The 14,803-nt window shown below is 43.3% G+C and overlaps 1 protein-coding gene across 2 annotated transcripts; it reads left to right on the top strand.

The window, feature by feature from the left end:
* Positions 1-1,955: 1,955 nt before the first annotated feature.
* On the top strand, positions 1,956-12,677 carry traf7 (TNF receptor-associated factor 7). 2 transcript variants are annotated; one of them, XM_028986147.1, is made up of 21 exons: positions 1,956-2,208; positions 3,269-3,398; positions 3,517-3,574; positions 3,775-3,860; positions 4,320-4,436; positions 4,524-4,616; positions 4,828-4,861; positions 5,922-6,105; positions 6,195-6,329; positions 6,427-6,644; positions 6,960-7,033; positions 7,277-7,325; positions 7,409-7,536; positions 7,628-7,710; positions 7,800-7,839; positions 7,926-8,042; positions 8,305-8,427; positions 10,159-10,278; positions 10,454-10,585; positions 10,672-10,791; positions 11,236-12,677. In XM_028986147.1, exons 2-21 carry the CDS (start codon positions 3,306-3,308, stop codon positions 11,248-11,250), a joined length of 2,019 nt encoding a protein of 672 aa, XP_028841980.1. In that variant the 5' UTR covers positions 1,956-2,208; positions 3,269-3,305; the 3' UTR covers positions 11,251-12,677. The 2 variants fall into 2 exon arrangements, with proteins under 2 accessions (XP_028841980.1, XP_028841979.1); XM_028986146.1 differs by having other exon boundaries at positions 1,958-2,208; positions 3,772-3,860.
* The last annotated feature ends 2,126 nt before the right edge of the window (positions 12,678-14,803 follow it).

Here is a 14,803-nt window from a genome sequence, read left to right as displayed (position 1 = left end):
TGCTACCGGTGAATGTGCCACTTGTCAGGATGGCCATCACACGGAGCAGCAGGGCATTAAGAGCTGAGACATGAGACAATGTTCACGTCCTCTTCAGGTCCTGCACATCTTCCAGGAGAAGCACCAGTGTGTGTGCCTCTGATGACAAAACGCTTACATGAAACGTGCACTCTGCCCACCACATTATCCCACATGATGCTGATTTTCGTGTCTATTTAGTGATGCCAAAGCGGGACCCTGATCAGATTAATGGTGCATCTGTATTATTTGGATTTGTCAATCCCACTTTAAACTGGTCAGGATTAGACATCTCGCTAGATCCATGCTAGATGGTGTAAGAAGGTAAAGGCAGATAATCTTCTCCTAAATCCCAGCATGCCCTTTGGTCCATGTATTGTATATAGTATATGTTATAGTTAGCAAATATCTAAATATGTAGTAACTTATTCACATATATACATATGCAAATATATATTTATAGGAATACATTGATTTTTGAAATAAATGAAAATGTGGTAGACGTTTGTGTTCTGATTTGACTATTACGGTCCTTTGACCTGTGGAAGCCTTGAATAAACACATTCTTTTCTTTCTTTTGCTCTCCAAATAGGGAGGCACAATGTAGGCACTGAATGAGGAGGTAGTGTCTGGTGGTTTTCTATGAGGGCCACAGCCCTGGGCCGTGACCGCAGTGGCATTTTACTGCAGGAGTTAAAGACGAGGTTAATGGATGACGAGGTTCCAAATCAAAAGAAGTTGGCCGTTTTCAACTCTCATGGGCCCAAGGGTGAATAATGCAGACAAAAGAAAAATCCATTTGTCCCGATTCAGGGGTGCGCGGCCGCTTCCGATTCCTCACACAAAGGGGAAATGCACGGGCTCCTCTAATGGAGCCAGCAACCGAATGGCTATGCTGTTTTTTTTTTTTTCAGACCACATAAGACATTTCATATTTATCACATTGCAGCACTCAAGTTGTTCTTAAGTGGTGCAGCCCCGTCTAAGAGCAGCTAATGGAGTGACTCCAACCAAGAGTGTAGCCAAGTCGAATCATTCATTCTTACCTACGCACTGATCAAGATTGAATCTGCTTTAATATTAAATGTTATATTGCACATCCCAGTAACTCTCATGCTCGTAACTAATAAGTTCTCTGGTAAAGATTTGGTTAAACATCTTTTCGTTTAGCTCAGTATGAACAGCATGCTGAAAGGTATAAAATTTGATTCATAATTCGGTAACCATCATTTATCTACTTTACTCTTTATAAATGGTGTTATTGGCTTGGACCTAATGGTGCTCCTAATCAGTGTTTCGCAGGTGATGAAAGTTGATTTGGAAAAGTTTCAACCAGCCCAAAGATCATCGCCTGTTTTAGACGAACAGCACCCTCTTCTGTTAAGGAACCAACGAGCACCCCGATATCAATAAGACGGATCTAAAATGGAGTCAGGAAAACTGCAGCCGGAGATGAGCAACTGGAGATCCGCTCATCTACAGACGTCTAACATCTGTTTTCGCTGCTGCGTGGAGCAGGTGGAATCATTGCGAGAATCATGACGCTAAAACTAATCTAAAGTAGGCGTCGAGGTGTAATTTGTCAAGAATTTCAATCTTACTAATATGTAATTACATGTGTATGACTTGCTATGCCAATCACACCGCTATATAGACGTCAGCAGGTTTTTCTGCGGCACAGAAATTATCCGGTTAATTCGGATGCTGGGAAGGATGCTGCGGACAGACTGCTGCGATCTGACGTCTGATTGGACGAGCGGCATGTGTGAGGAGAACGTGATCGGATCCCGGTCTGCTATATGCTCACATTTCCCGGCACATTTACTCGATCACACCATCAAACACGTGCCTAAGAATCCCACTTGAATGGTTTTTTTTAAAAGAACGCTGGTCGTGTCGCGTGGACACGACCATTGGCTGATCTTACAGCCGCAGACGGATATTCCATCTGGCCAATGGGCTCGTGACTTTAGGGCGGGGCGTTATAACATTAGCCAATAGCAGGCTGTGTTGAAAAACACTCTGACGGTGGGTACGGAGATTTGTAGTCCAGCATGTCGCTTCTGACGTTCAGCAACGTGGCACCTGCAGGAGACCGACTACAACTCCCACAACTCAACGCGCGCAGACTGAGGCGTGTGGGAGAGGAAGATGAGGATTTCATCTGGAGACTGCAATGTAGCATCAATGGTAAGCTATTTTACGTGAAGATTCATATTAACCATTGACATTTCATCATAACAGCGCTGTTAAATGTGAGACTTTCTTACGGAAAATTGGTCGCCTGTCTTTGCGACGACACTGTTCCTGCCTTGCCACACTTGCGAGTTGTGGCGACTTGGTAGTTAGCAAGTTAGCTGTTGAGACTGCTAACGAGTGAGATTTTTTTAACCCTCAAACGCATTCCTCTTGGGTTTCAGAATCTAAAAAGAAACCGTACACCATATAGTGCGTCGTTTCTTATTCTATGTAATGTGACTAGTTCGTAAACGGACTGGTTTCCCATCGACTTTGTTTTCGCTGCTTTCTTCGCCATCGATTAGTTAGTTAGTTGCTTCGCCATCGACTTCAATCTCAGTCTATATCCGACTCAGCTGGTTGTCCCAGCAGTGGACAGTTTTGTGCCCCTGGCCCGACATAAACACAGTCGTAGTGTCTCTACAGTGACGCTTATTTGAGTTTTCACTTCAACCAGATAATGGCAAAATGGCAGCCTCTTTATTTTCCTCATGAAACGTTGTTGCGTTATTGCTAAAGTGGGATCCCCATGCTTAATGTCGCACGACAGTGCAAAACATGAATGTCGTGTGCGCTTTAGTACAGGTCGTGTTAGACATGCTTCTGACATTTATACTCTCATAAAGTTTTAAAAAAGGAAGTCTGCTTTGATGCATTATAGCGTTAAAACACGTGCTGTTTCCTTTGCGTATTCTCACCCAGTGACCGAATCCACGTCCCCTTGACGGATGATCGTTTTCGGGAAATTAGAACGTCCCAAACTCGTGACGTAACGCGGATTAGGGCTCTCAGCGCGTTGATTGGTCAGATCCCGACCCCTTGTGATTTGACCCGCGTGCCTTTCTGTTTACATCATTTTGAGGTGCCTATGTCAAATGGGTAAAATAAGTCAGTGCAGATGAAAAGAATTTAATTCATTGCCAGTTAACAAATTATTAGTAAAACATTTTGTGTAAATTCACTTGTTTTCTTGTTTGTGTGTGTTTTTTTCTGTGTGTGTGTGGTGTTCAAGGCTGCAGAATTTCTGATTTGCGAGGCTCGGTTGGATTATGAGCTCTAGTAAGACGCGCTACAACCGTTTCTCAGGAGGTGCTGCCGCAGCAGCCATCATCAACATTTCCACTGCTGACAACATTAACGGGGTGAGAGCCATATCCATGGGCCTGGTCAGGTGATGTGGACATCTGGGATCCAGGCAGCAATAATTCTTCGCTTTAAAATGGCCTTTAATGTTCACAATCTGTTTTTTAATGAAAATAGAACAGAATGGAGAGCACGTTTGGGCCCACATTTTCCACAGTCACCCCAGTAGCCAAAGGTGAGTTTTGCACTTGTTTGATTTTTACCATCTTTGCTGTTTTTCTGTGGTAGGAGCGTAGTACACCCCCCAAATTAATGGAAGTTTATTAAGCCAGTTTTGGCCTGTGAACTATGCGCTTTCAATCTCTGTTCTTTAACTGCATTGACTTAAACTTAACTTTTAATATCTTCTGTTTGTCTGATGTCCAACTCTAGCAGAAACGTCCAACAATTACAAACAACACCGCAGGACACCATCATCCTCCAGCACCCTGACATACTCCCCCCGTGATGAGGATGACATGGTTGGTCTTTTTATTACATGCGTTGTTATTTGTTTTTTTTAGTTCTCTGTTGGTATAGATGAATGATTATGTTTAGCCCATATATGTCCAACACATTCAGGACGTTTTTTGATACTGACTTTAGAAGAAGTGGTTAAGGTTTCTCCATTTTGCCTTTCCTTATTTGCTCATGCTGATGGTGACTCTCCTGTCCCTGTCCCTCTTTGATTAGTGCTGCTGTTTCTTTTCTGTCAGCCATGCTTTGTGCTTACTCTCACATTATACTGCTGATAATGCACACATTGAGCTCTCACAGGAGTTCATATTCCTGCCGCTCTCACAGAATGAGTATTTAAAAAAAAAAATGTAATAACACAGCAGTCTTAAAAATAATTATGCTGTATTGTCCACTTATTCTAAAAACATAGGATAGTGTACAGCAATGTACAGTATGTACTATAGTCTGTTTCCCCAACTCAGCCTCCCATCAGCACTCCACGCCGCTCGGACTCCGCCATCTCCGTCCGGTCGCTGCACTCCGAGTCCAACATGTCCCTCCGGTCCACCTTCTCCCTGCACGAGGAAGAGGAGGACGCAGTGAGTCCCTTCTGCTAACTTCATGTCTCCTGCGCAATACAGCTCTCGAGTTCAGTGTGTGAGTTTAGTGTCACCACCCCGTTCCAGGAGCCTCAGGTGTTCGCCGAGCAGCCCTCAGTCAAGCTGTGCTGTCAGCTGTGCTGTAGCGTGTTCAAGGACCCCGTCATCACCACCTGCGGGGTGAGTCAGCTGCCCTGGTGCTCTGCGGGGGGCGGATGCCTGTCCTGCTTTGGAGGCGCGCCACGTATTGATTTCCTGTCTGCCGTGCTGCAGCGTGAACCTCATTGACCCATTTATTTCGGGCGGCAGACGGACTGTGGAAAAGCTGTGTATAGCGGTGGACACCATTCCATCAACATTAACTGTTTTCTGTGTTTTTTTTTCTCCGCAGCATACATTTTGCAGGCGATGTGCCTTGACTTCAGGTATGTTTTACTGCTTCAAATTATTTAGAACTTTGCAATGTAATATCTTCAGTTACCCAGCTCAGGTTTTTAAGAGTTTTCATTTAGATGGTAGTTTTGTGTTAGTGAGTATTCAAATAAGCCATCTATAGATTAGCAAAAAACAAGGCCCTAAAAGTATTAAAATTCCATTACCATGATTTTTTCCCCCCTGTGGTCCATGTGAAAAGTCTATTTATCCAAAGTATGTTTGATGAATCAGTTTTTTTCACTACTGTCATCATCAAAATTCTTCAAGAAGAAATGATAAGAAATGCATAAGAAGTGCTGGACAATATGGCCTATAAAAAATATTGCAATAATTTAAAGCTATATCTTAATGTTTCAATCACTGCATAAATACAGAAAGTGACGCTTCCTGAGCTTCTGCGGACACTGTGGTCAAAGTTGAATTTTGTTAAACTTTGACCATTGCGCGCTGTGCATAACGCCTGTGCCAGGAGAGTTTTCTGGATGGACTTGGGAGCAAACCTCAAGTGAAGGACATGCTGTCTAGTTAACAGTAACGTTACGATTTATACTTGTATGTGATGTAGTCATTTACTGCATTGCTTGTTAAAAAAAAGTGATACATTTGAGTATATTTCAAATAGTTTTTTCTTTATTACATAAGCTCACGTTATTTCATAGTCCTGTTTATTTAGTTTTGATCTATAATGTAAAAATGGGGCAGTGGTGGCCAATCGGGTCTAAGGTGGCCTAAGGAAGTGGACCCGTAATTGGAAGGTTGCCCTTTCAAATCCCTTACCGCTGGCCCCACACACTGCTACCCAGGCACCTATCATGGCTGCTCACTGGTGATGGGTTAATTTCACACATTTTGTTGTGTGCTTTGCTGCAGTTTTTCACAGTGACAATCACTGCACTTTCACTTTCAAAAATGCAAGACCCATAAATGAGTAGGTGTGTCCAAACTTTTGACTGGTAGTGTATAATCAGGGATTAAAACATCTTTCTTTTCAGTCAGAACATGTATTTGTCACTCAGTTTGTTCTCTTGTCCTTTGTTGTTTTGTTTGTAGAGAAGTGCCCAGTTGACAACTCCAAGCTAACGGTTGTGGTGAACAACATTGCTGTGGCCGAGCAAATTGGTGAACTCTTCATCCACTGCAAATATGGATGTCAGCCAGCAGCATCTGGCAAGCCTGGCTCATTTGAAGTTGACCCCCTTGGTTGCCCTTTCACCATCAAGCTGAGCACCAGAAAGTGAGTTTTTTTTTTTTTTTTTTTTTACACAGTTGTTTTATCTATTGACTGGGATATAAAATAATTGACTCAGCATAATTTTTTTTCAGAGATCATGAGGTCAGCTGTGATTATCGTCCGGTCCGTTGCCCTAACAACCCCAGCTGCCCCCCACTCCTCACTATGAACCTGGAAGCCCACCTGAAGGAATGCGAGCACATTAAATGCCCCCACTCCAAATATGGGTAAAACACAAGTCAGGGCTTTTTTTTTTTTTTTTTAACTCAGGACCTGACTTCCTTTGGATGATCATGAGCATTTCCTTCATTTTGATTTTGGTAGATGCACCTTCATTGGAAATCAGGACACCTATGAGACCCACCTAGAAGTGTGCAAGTTCGAGGGACTGAAAGAGTTCTTGCAGCAGACGGACGATCGTTTCCATGAGATGCAGGTGATGCTGGCTCAGAAAGACCAGGATATCTCATTCCTGCGAGCCATGCTGGGGAAGCTCTCGGAGAAGCTGGATCAGCTGGAGAAGAACTTGGACCTCAAGTTTGGTGAGTCAGTACTACAGTAAAATGTTCTCTTTGGACTGTTACTGTTATTTTTTTAAAGAATCCAGAATATTACAAAAAACAAAACTAGGATTATCCCAAGCAAAACTTGAATTCTTTAATGAAGCTTCCATTTTAAATCTGCTTTTAATTTCCCTTATAGCATTTTTGCAGTTTAAAAACACCCCCAAAGTACTCATATACATACATACATATTCTCATATGCCTAAACTAATAAAGTAATCAGTTGGTAAGTAATGTAATATTCCTGGGTGTTTGTGTCCTGTTGCCTTGGTGATGTCATCTATCATGTTCCAGATGTTCTTGATGAGAACCAGAGCAAACTGAGCGAGGACCTGATGGAGTTCCGCAGAGACGCATCAATGCTCAACGTGAGTGGAGCGTCATCGAACTGATCAGTATTCGTTATGTAAACATCTGTTTGACTGAAACTCCCTTTCCAGAGCTCATAAGAAGACGGATACAAATCAGACATGTCATAAAGAAATTTCATTGGATTTTTAAGGGTTGGCGGATGGTGGAAAGCCCATTTCGGACCGATACATGCTATCGTGAGGTCTCTCAGTTAGATTAAACCAGTTTAACTGAATTTCTCTTTCTCTGGGAATCTGCAGGATGAACTGTCACACATCAATGCCAGACTCAACATGGGGATTCTGGGCTGTAAGTGTCTTTTCCTGTTTACTCTTTTCATCATCTGTGTGGTTAATGTTGAACTCCTGACATTCCCCCTCTCTGTGCTACAGCCTACGACCCTCAGCAAATCTTCAAGTGCAAAGGCACGTTTGTCGGCCATCAGGGTCCCGTGTGGTGCCTCTGTGTCTACTCTACTGGAGACCTTCTTTTCAGCGGCTCCTCAGATAAAACAATCAAAGTAAAAAAGGAATTCTTCTTTTCTCATTTGCTCTTGTATCTTTTGAAAACTCATGACATACTTCTCTTTCTTTTCTATTCATTGTACCCAGGTGTGGGACACCTGCACCACTTACAAGTGCCAGAAGACTCTGGAGGGTCACGATGGCATTGTGCTTGCATTGTGTATTCAGGGGTAAGTTGTACGAGAGGGTGTTCTGTCTGGACAATGGTGGTTCCAGTCTGCTCCATGACTCATTTTCTCCTCCTCCCTCCCCTCTGCAGGAACCGGCTCTACAGTGGCTCTGCTGATTGCACAATCATTGTAAGGGAGTCTGATCCAATGTGTCTGCTGCAGAATGCAGAGAATCCATTTTAGCGACTACATTTTCTGTTTGTGTCTGTGTGAAGGTTTGGGACATCCAGACATTGCAGAAAGTCAACACGATCCGGGCTCATGACAACCCAGTGTGCACACTGGTCTCTTCACACAACATGCTGTTCAGTGGGTCTCTAAAGGCCATCAAGGTTAGCACAACTAATGCTAATTTACTTTAGTCTGAGTCTCTTTACTTCTCCTCTCTAGATTCTGGAGTTAGAAAATGTTAAATTTTTTTGTGCTTAAACACAGACCTATATCACCATAGTGACAGAGAGGAGAACTAGAGAAGGTGATGAAATGTAGAGTGATCTCATTTTAATCACATTGCTCCAGAGTCAAGAACCTCCACTAATCCACAACTGCATCATACGATTATTTCTTCATCTTTCCCTCTCTCTGGTGTTACAGGTTTGGGACATTGTGGGCACAGAGCTCAAACTAAAGAAGGAGCTGACTGGTTTAAACCACTGGGTGCGGGCGCTGGTTGCCTCACAGAATCACCTGTACAGTGGGTCCTACCAGACCATCAAGGTGAGAACACATTTGTGTAGAATTTATAAGTCTTTATTTCCTCCACCAACACAATTTTGTTTCATCTCAGCCTGTTCCAACACATCCTGTTTCAGTTAGCAGCATTTTTTTCAGCGGAGAGGGATTTCATCATCTTAATGCCTAAAAATAGACAACAGATGGGCTCAGATGTCCGAAACTTTGTTGCCATGGAAAAATTCAGAGATGCGTTTGTCATGGTCATAGGGAAAAAGAGATTGCGGCGCCGGTGGTGGTGTGGGGGAGCTCAGAAAGTGCACGGAAAAAGGAAGAGAGAGGCCGCTGTTGTCATTTCAACATGTCTAATTAAGTCTCCAGGGAGATGGTAGACGGGAACCGGTCTAGTGTGCCAGCTTCTAACGCCTTTCATCTCCACTCGGCTGCCGCCGGAATGAAAGGAAGAGACGAAGGAGTGTAGAGTCATTTGTACAGACCCTACGGTGCCTTCACCACCCCGGCACATAACGCTATGGGATGGGGGGGCGTAACTTAAACAGAAACCCCGCTCATTGGTTTTTACCAGTTGTCTGTTGTGTTGCCATGGAGACAAGCTAGATGGCTTCCAGCTTTGCTTGGTGTTTGGCTTTTCCCAAAGCTGATAAGAGCAAGGGGAGCCCAGTGGGTCTGCACAGGCTGAGAGCAGATGCCGGGCGTGCCGGCTATTTACCCGCAATATTTACATTTTTGACTTGAAGCGTGCTTGCTGGTGTTTAAGATAGCTTAAACTGTTAGTTATCAATAACACTTCTGATGTGGAGCTATGGCTGGTACATGCACATTAAGGGCCTGAAATAAGATGCAGTTTCTGGATTCTTCTGGATTTAAAGAGGTAACTGTACAAATAAGAAAGTTTGCTGATGTTCCCTGTATCTTGGGAGAGCTTAGTATCCTACAACCCAGAAGACTTACTTTAAGTCATACTTGTTTTTGTGATGTCTGCTGATGGCCCCAAAGTAAATTTAGGTCCATGTAGATAGATTATCCAAACATGCAGATAAAATGTTAATTCAAGGCAGTGAATATGACATTAGTGTCGTATAACTCTCTGTAACTCTTCTACATTTTTAAATAGCAGAGAAATAAAATATCCCTTAATCTCTTAAAACACATTAAACACATGGGAAAACGAATAAACACTCACTACCCGCTGAATTCACACACACTCAATACCTCTGGACAATATGGATTCACCAGTCCCCACCTAGTGTACATGGGACTGGTAGTGGGAGTAAATTGGACAACCCAGAAGAAACCCACACCAACACTCAAAGCTGGAGCCTGGATTTCAAACCACAACGTTGGAGGTGGAACCACAATTCAGGAGCAAGTCACCAAGCTGACATGGTAGCCAGTTAGTCGGCTTCACGATGTTAACAGAATTTAACATTTAAAGCCACCAGCATTCACGCCATTTTCAAGCCATGTCTACTGGTGTTAATAGCCTAGTGGGTAATACACTCGCCTATGAAGCAGAAGGCCCAGGTTCAAATCCCACCTACTAAACTTGTGTCTCTGACACTTAACCCTGAGCTGCTCCAATGGGACTGTCCCTGTAACTGGATACAGGGATAAGTGGATAAGTGCTCAGGATAAGTGCCTCTGATAAATGCCATAAATGTAAATGCTTTACCATGAAGCAGTGTGGAGGTAGCACTTGATCAATGGCATGTCTTAGTGCTAAATCCTTTTTGTCCCTTTCTGTCTGTGTTTTAGATTTGGGACATCCGCTCCCTGGAGTGTGTCCATGTCCTGCAGACATCTGGTGGCAGTGTGTACTCCATAGCAGTGACCAACCACCACATAGTGTGTGGCACCTATGAGAACCTCATACATGTAAGAACCAAATTGATCAAATGTACGTTATACATGTTTCATGTGCATAATCGGTTGATGGTGAAGGAATAATTACGGGGCCCAGGAGTAGGGGCCATGGCTTGGCACCTGCCTGTGTGTTGAATAAGGTAAGCCTGAGGAAGCAGAGGAAAAACTGCCTCCATTTTCCTTGCAGGTGTGGGACATCGAGTCTAAGGAGCAGGTGCGGACGCTGACTGGCCACGTGGGTACAGTGTACGCCCTGGCAGTGATCTCAACCCCAGACCAGACGAAAGTGTTCAGTGCCTCCTACGACCGTTCTCTCAGGGTAGGGGCACGACCACCTTGATGTTCTCGCCATCGTCTCATGGTTGCGTTGACTCTGACTCTTGACTCCTCCCCACTGCTCTGTAGGTGTGGAGCATGGACAATATGATCTGCACCCAGACACTGCTGCGGCACCAGGGCAGTGTGACGGCACTGGCTGTGTCCAGGGGACGCTTGTTCTCTGGCGCTGTGGACAGTACAGTAAAGGTGCGCCAGAGAGTATTTCTCATACATTTATGTGCCCTGAATAAAACCTGTTTAAAGTGAGGTGGTAAATTTTACAACAAAATCTTGAAAAAATGAAAAGCACTTGTCCACGCTGAAGGTTTATGGGCTAGTGTGAGACTCTCCTGACCAATGAACAGTGACTTTCTATAGAAATATGTACACAATATAACAACACAGTATTATTATTAAAATAAAGAAACATTGAAAACATGTCTTGTTATAAAATGTAAACATTTTATGTAATAACTTCTCAGGCAGAGGTGGTACCTTTTTACACGCTAAGTGTTTATTCGTGCAAAATATGGAAATAGAAAAACGTTCTGTTATAAACTTTTCAGATTACAATGTGATTCTGACCTTTTCTTTTTCGGGTGTGGTTACTGCCCCTGTTATAATGATGTCACTTCCGTCTGCCTCTCTCAGGTGTGGACCTGCTGATCGGTGAAATCTTTGTACCTGAATGGTCATCAGTGGACTACCGTTAAACTTCATTGTACACCCTGCACATCACTCCAGAGCGTCAGGTCACCATTTAAATCCTTTTCGATTCCGGTTCCAGTGCAACCCAATGATTTTTATCAACGCAACCAAGACATGACACAATTTTTGGATCAGAGCTATTTTTTAAATTATGGGACTCTTTTATCAAAAAGAATGGAGTGGGACTTACAAGATCGGTGAATAGCCCTCATCCACGGGATCAAGGGATACTAGTGCATTATGGGTACAGCTGAATTCTTAAAGCTGAACTGTATGCCTTAAATCGCATGTCTACATGGCAGCCGTTTGTGCCCCACCAGAGCACGGCACCAAACGGTCTTTAAAAATGCCGCATGACCACAGCCCCATCACGGGAGGAGAAATGAGTTTTAATGCTTGTAAATACAGCTTTTACTTTGGTCATAAGATGCGCACCAGTTTAAAAAGCGAGTCTGTTGTCTTTGGAAGTGCCACAGCAGTATTCCGGTGACAGAAGTAAAAACAAAAATGAAAAAAACCTCTCTGAGCCGCTTCGCTGACCCCAGTCACCACCGACTGGTCCCTGAAGAGGACCAACCATGGCGTTGTGGGCTTGAGGTGCCGTCAAGTGCATTTTCTCCCCCTTTTCTTTAAATGTACGCTCACTGTCCGCTGGCTTCTGTCGCCTTTTTGCACCTTGTCTGCCTCCACCAAAGCACCAAGCGTAGAACAGTCTCCACCGTGGACCAGCGCAGCTCTTACGTCAGTAACTCTACTTCTACTTCTCAGTGCCAACTTAGCGCTTTGACTCTGGCAACAACAACTGCTAGAGGCATTTGGTAGAGCGGCACTTGAGGCCTTTACTCTCTCAGAGATGCTCGATACAATAACCGCCGCCCTTTGTCATGATAGTTGGTTGACAATTAACAGTATAAAGCAGCATTTCCATACCTGAGGGCTATTACTGCTCAATTCAGTCTTTCTTCATGTCTGGAGGCTCTAATCCTGGAATCAACTTTAATTGGCTGATTGGTGACATGCTAGACTGAGTCAGTACAGCTGCGAAAAAAGCCACCAAATTAGTAAATGAGTGACAGTAACAGCCTGTTCAGAATGCAAGAGACCAGAGGTCAGGAGGCTTCAGGCTGGGGGCTGATGGGAGCAGGATGGCCTTGTATGGGAATGCTGCAGTGTGTGTGCTCCTGGCTGTGCCATCGGGCGGAGTAGCCAAGTTCCGCTCCCAGGCCTTCACTACCAGATCACACAGATGCAGTGTTCTAAGCTGTAGGGGTCAGAGTTGGACTTCTCCGTCATTGCCATCCATTGAAAATGGCCACATGTATACAAAAAATGATATGAAATCATGTAAACCTGATTTTATTCATTAAAACAGTATACCTTTTGGATTGGTTGTATCTCTCCTTTTTGTGCATATTTGTTGGTGTTTCAACTTTATTTAGTTCCTTGTAATGATATTAATAAGAATAATGATGACACTAAAAAAAATATTAATTTGTTATGAATATATTCTGAACAGACACAACATTGACAGGTGAAGTGAATGTCATACATTATCTTGACATCTGCCATTTGTGTGTTGGAAGCATAAAAATTGTCAGGGTGCCCATGTTGACCCATCTCTTCCACCAACTGCATGTGAGCACCAGAACTAGACCATGGACCATTGGAAGAAGGTGTCCTGTTTTTTTTTTTTTTTATTTTATTCATACGAAACCTCTGCACAACTTGAAGGGTTGTGCAGAGGGATCTTCATAGGTCTAGTGAAGTCCATGCAGTAATAGTTCAATATTTGTTAAGATCACATATATATATATTTATAATATTTTAAGTTAATATCACATGGTCTTAAGTCTTCAGACCCGTTGTTATGTATTTAGTAGAAGCACTATACAGCCATGAGCCTTTTTGGTTTTTCACCCATGGATTCAGGATCCTCTCCAGTTCTGGCAGGTTAGATGGTAAAAGTTGGTGGACAGCTGTTTCTAGGTTTCTCCACAGACGCTCAATTGGGTTTAAGTCAGGTCTCTGACTGGGCCAGTTAAGAACAGTCACGGAGTTGTTGTGAAGCCACTCCTTCGTTATTTTAGCTGTGTGCTAAGGGTAATTTTCTTGCTGGAAGGTAAATCTTTGGCCCAGTCTGAGGTCATGAGCATTCTGAAGAAGGTTTTCGTCCAAGATATCCCTGTATTTGGCCACATTAATCTTTTCCTCAATTGCAACCAGTTGTCCTGTCCCTGAAGCTGCACCCACACCCCCCACAGCATGATACTGCCACCACCATGATTCATGTCTTGTCCCAACAGTGTCCATTGACCTGTATTATCCTTTTTTTTTTTTTTTTTTTTTATAAAGCAAACTCCTTGCTGGGTTTCATATGTCTTGCACTGAGGGGAAGCTTCTGTCAGGTCACTGCCATAAAGCCCCGACTGGTGGAGGGCTGCAGTGATGGTTGACTTTCTAATACTTTCTCTCATCTCCTGATTGCATCTCTGTAGCTCAGTGATCTTTGGGTTTTTCATCTCTCACCAATGCTCTTCTCCCCTGGTAGCTCAGTTTGGCCGGATGGCCAGCGCTAGGAAGGATTCTGGTTGTCCCAAACATACTCTTGTGGCCACTGTGCTCTTGGGCACCTAAAGTGCAGCAGAAATTTTGTAACCTTGGCCTGATCTGTTTCTTGCCACAATTCTGTCTCTGAGCTCTTAATCAGTTCCTTTGACCTGATGATTCTCATTTGCTCCGGCATGTAAGGTCTTATATAGACAGCAGGTGTGAGGCTTTCCTCATCAAGACCAGTCAGTATAATAGAACTCAAATATAGAACCAAGGATGATCAGATTTGGAGTTAAATGTATGAGTATTGAAGCAAAGGGTGTGAATACTTATGACCATGTGATATTTCAGTTTTTCTTTGTTAACAAAGAAATGTCAACAGTTCTGTGTTTTTCTGTCAATATGGGGTGCTGTGTATATTAATGAGGAAAAAATGAATTTAAATGATTTTAGCAGAGTTTTTTAATATATTAAATGTGGCAACTGTTGTTGTCATTAAATGATTATCATAAGGTCATCAACATTTTCATTGCATGTTACAACAAGCCCTGCCCCTGGCTGTCAGCACAGTGTTTCCCAATCCCAATCCTGCTGCCGTAAGAGTTTTTGCTCCAACCTGGCACAGCCATTATAAGCTTACAGCTGGAGTGGAGTGGGTTGGAGGCTTGGGAAGGTCTTGGGGAGAATGTCTGGTAGGGGCTGTCCTTCTTTCAACATGCCGTGAGAGCATTGTAGAAAAGATGTTTTAGGATACATTGCCCCCTCTAGTGTAGGACTATGGTTATTAATTCCCCCTTTTCATTTCTGTATTATTCTCTGAATCTACCTACACTACTAAACCACTACAATTGGCATCCATGTTAAAAATGAGTAAAAAAAAAAAAATGTGACAATTTACCGAAAACAAATGTGAGCAAAGAAAAACACACCAATCATCAAGCAAAAATACATTAACGTGAAA

This window comes from Denticeps clupeoides, chromosome 7, assembly GCF_900700375.1.
Source record: "Denticeps clupeoides chromosome 7, fDenClu1.1, whole genome shotgun sequence".
NCBI classification, from domain to species: Eukaryota; Metazoa; Chordata; class Actinopteri; order Clupeiformes; family Denticipitidae; genus Denticeps; species Denticeps clupeoides.
The sequence above is the reverse complement of the archived record's forward strand: the minus strand, read 5'-3'. Positions and strand labels throughout refer to the sequence as shown.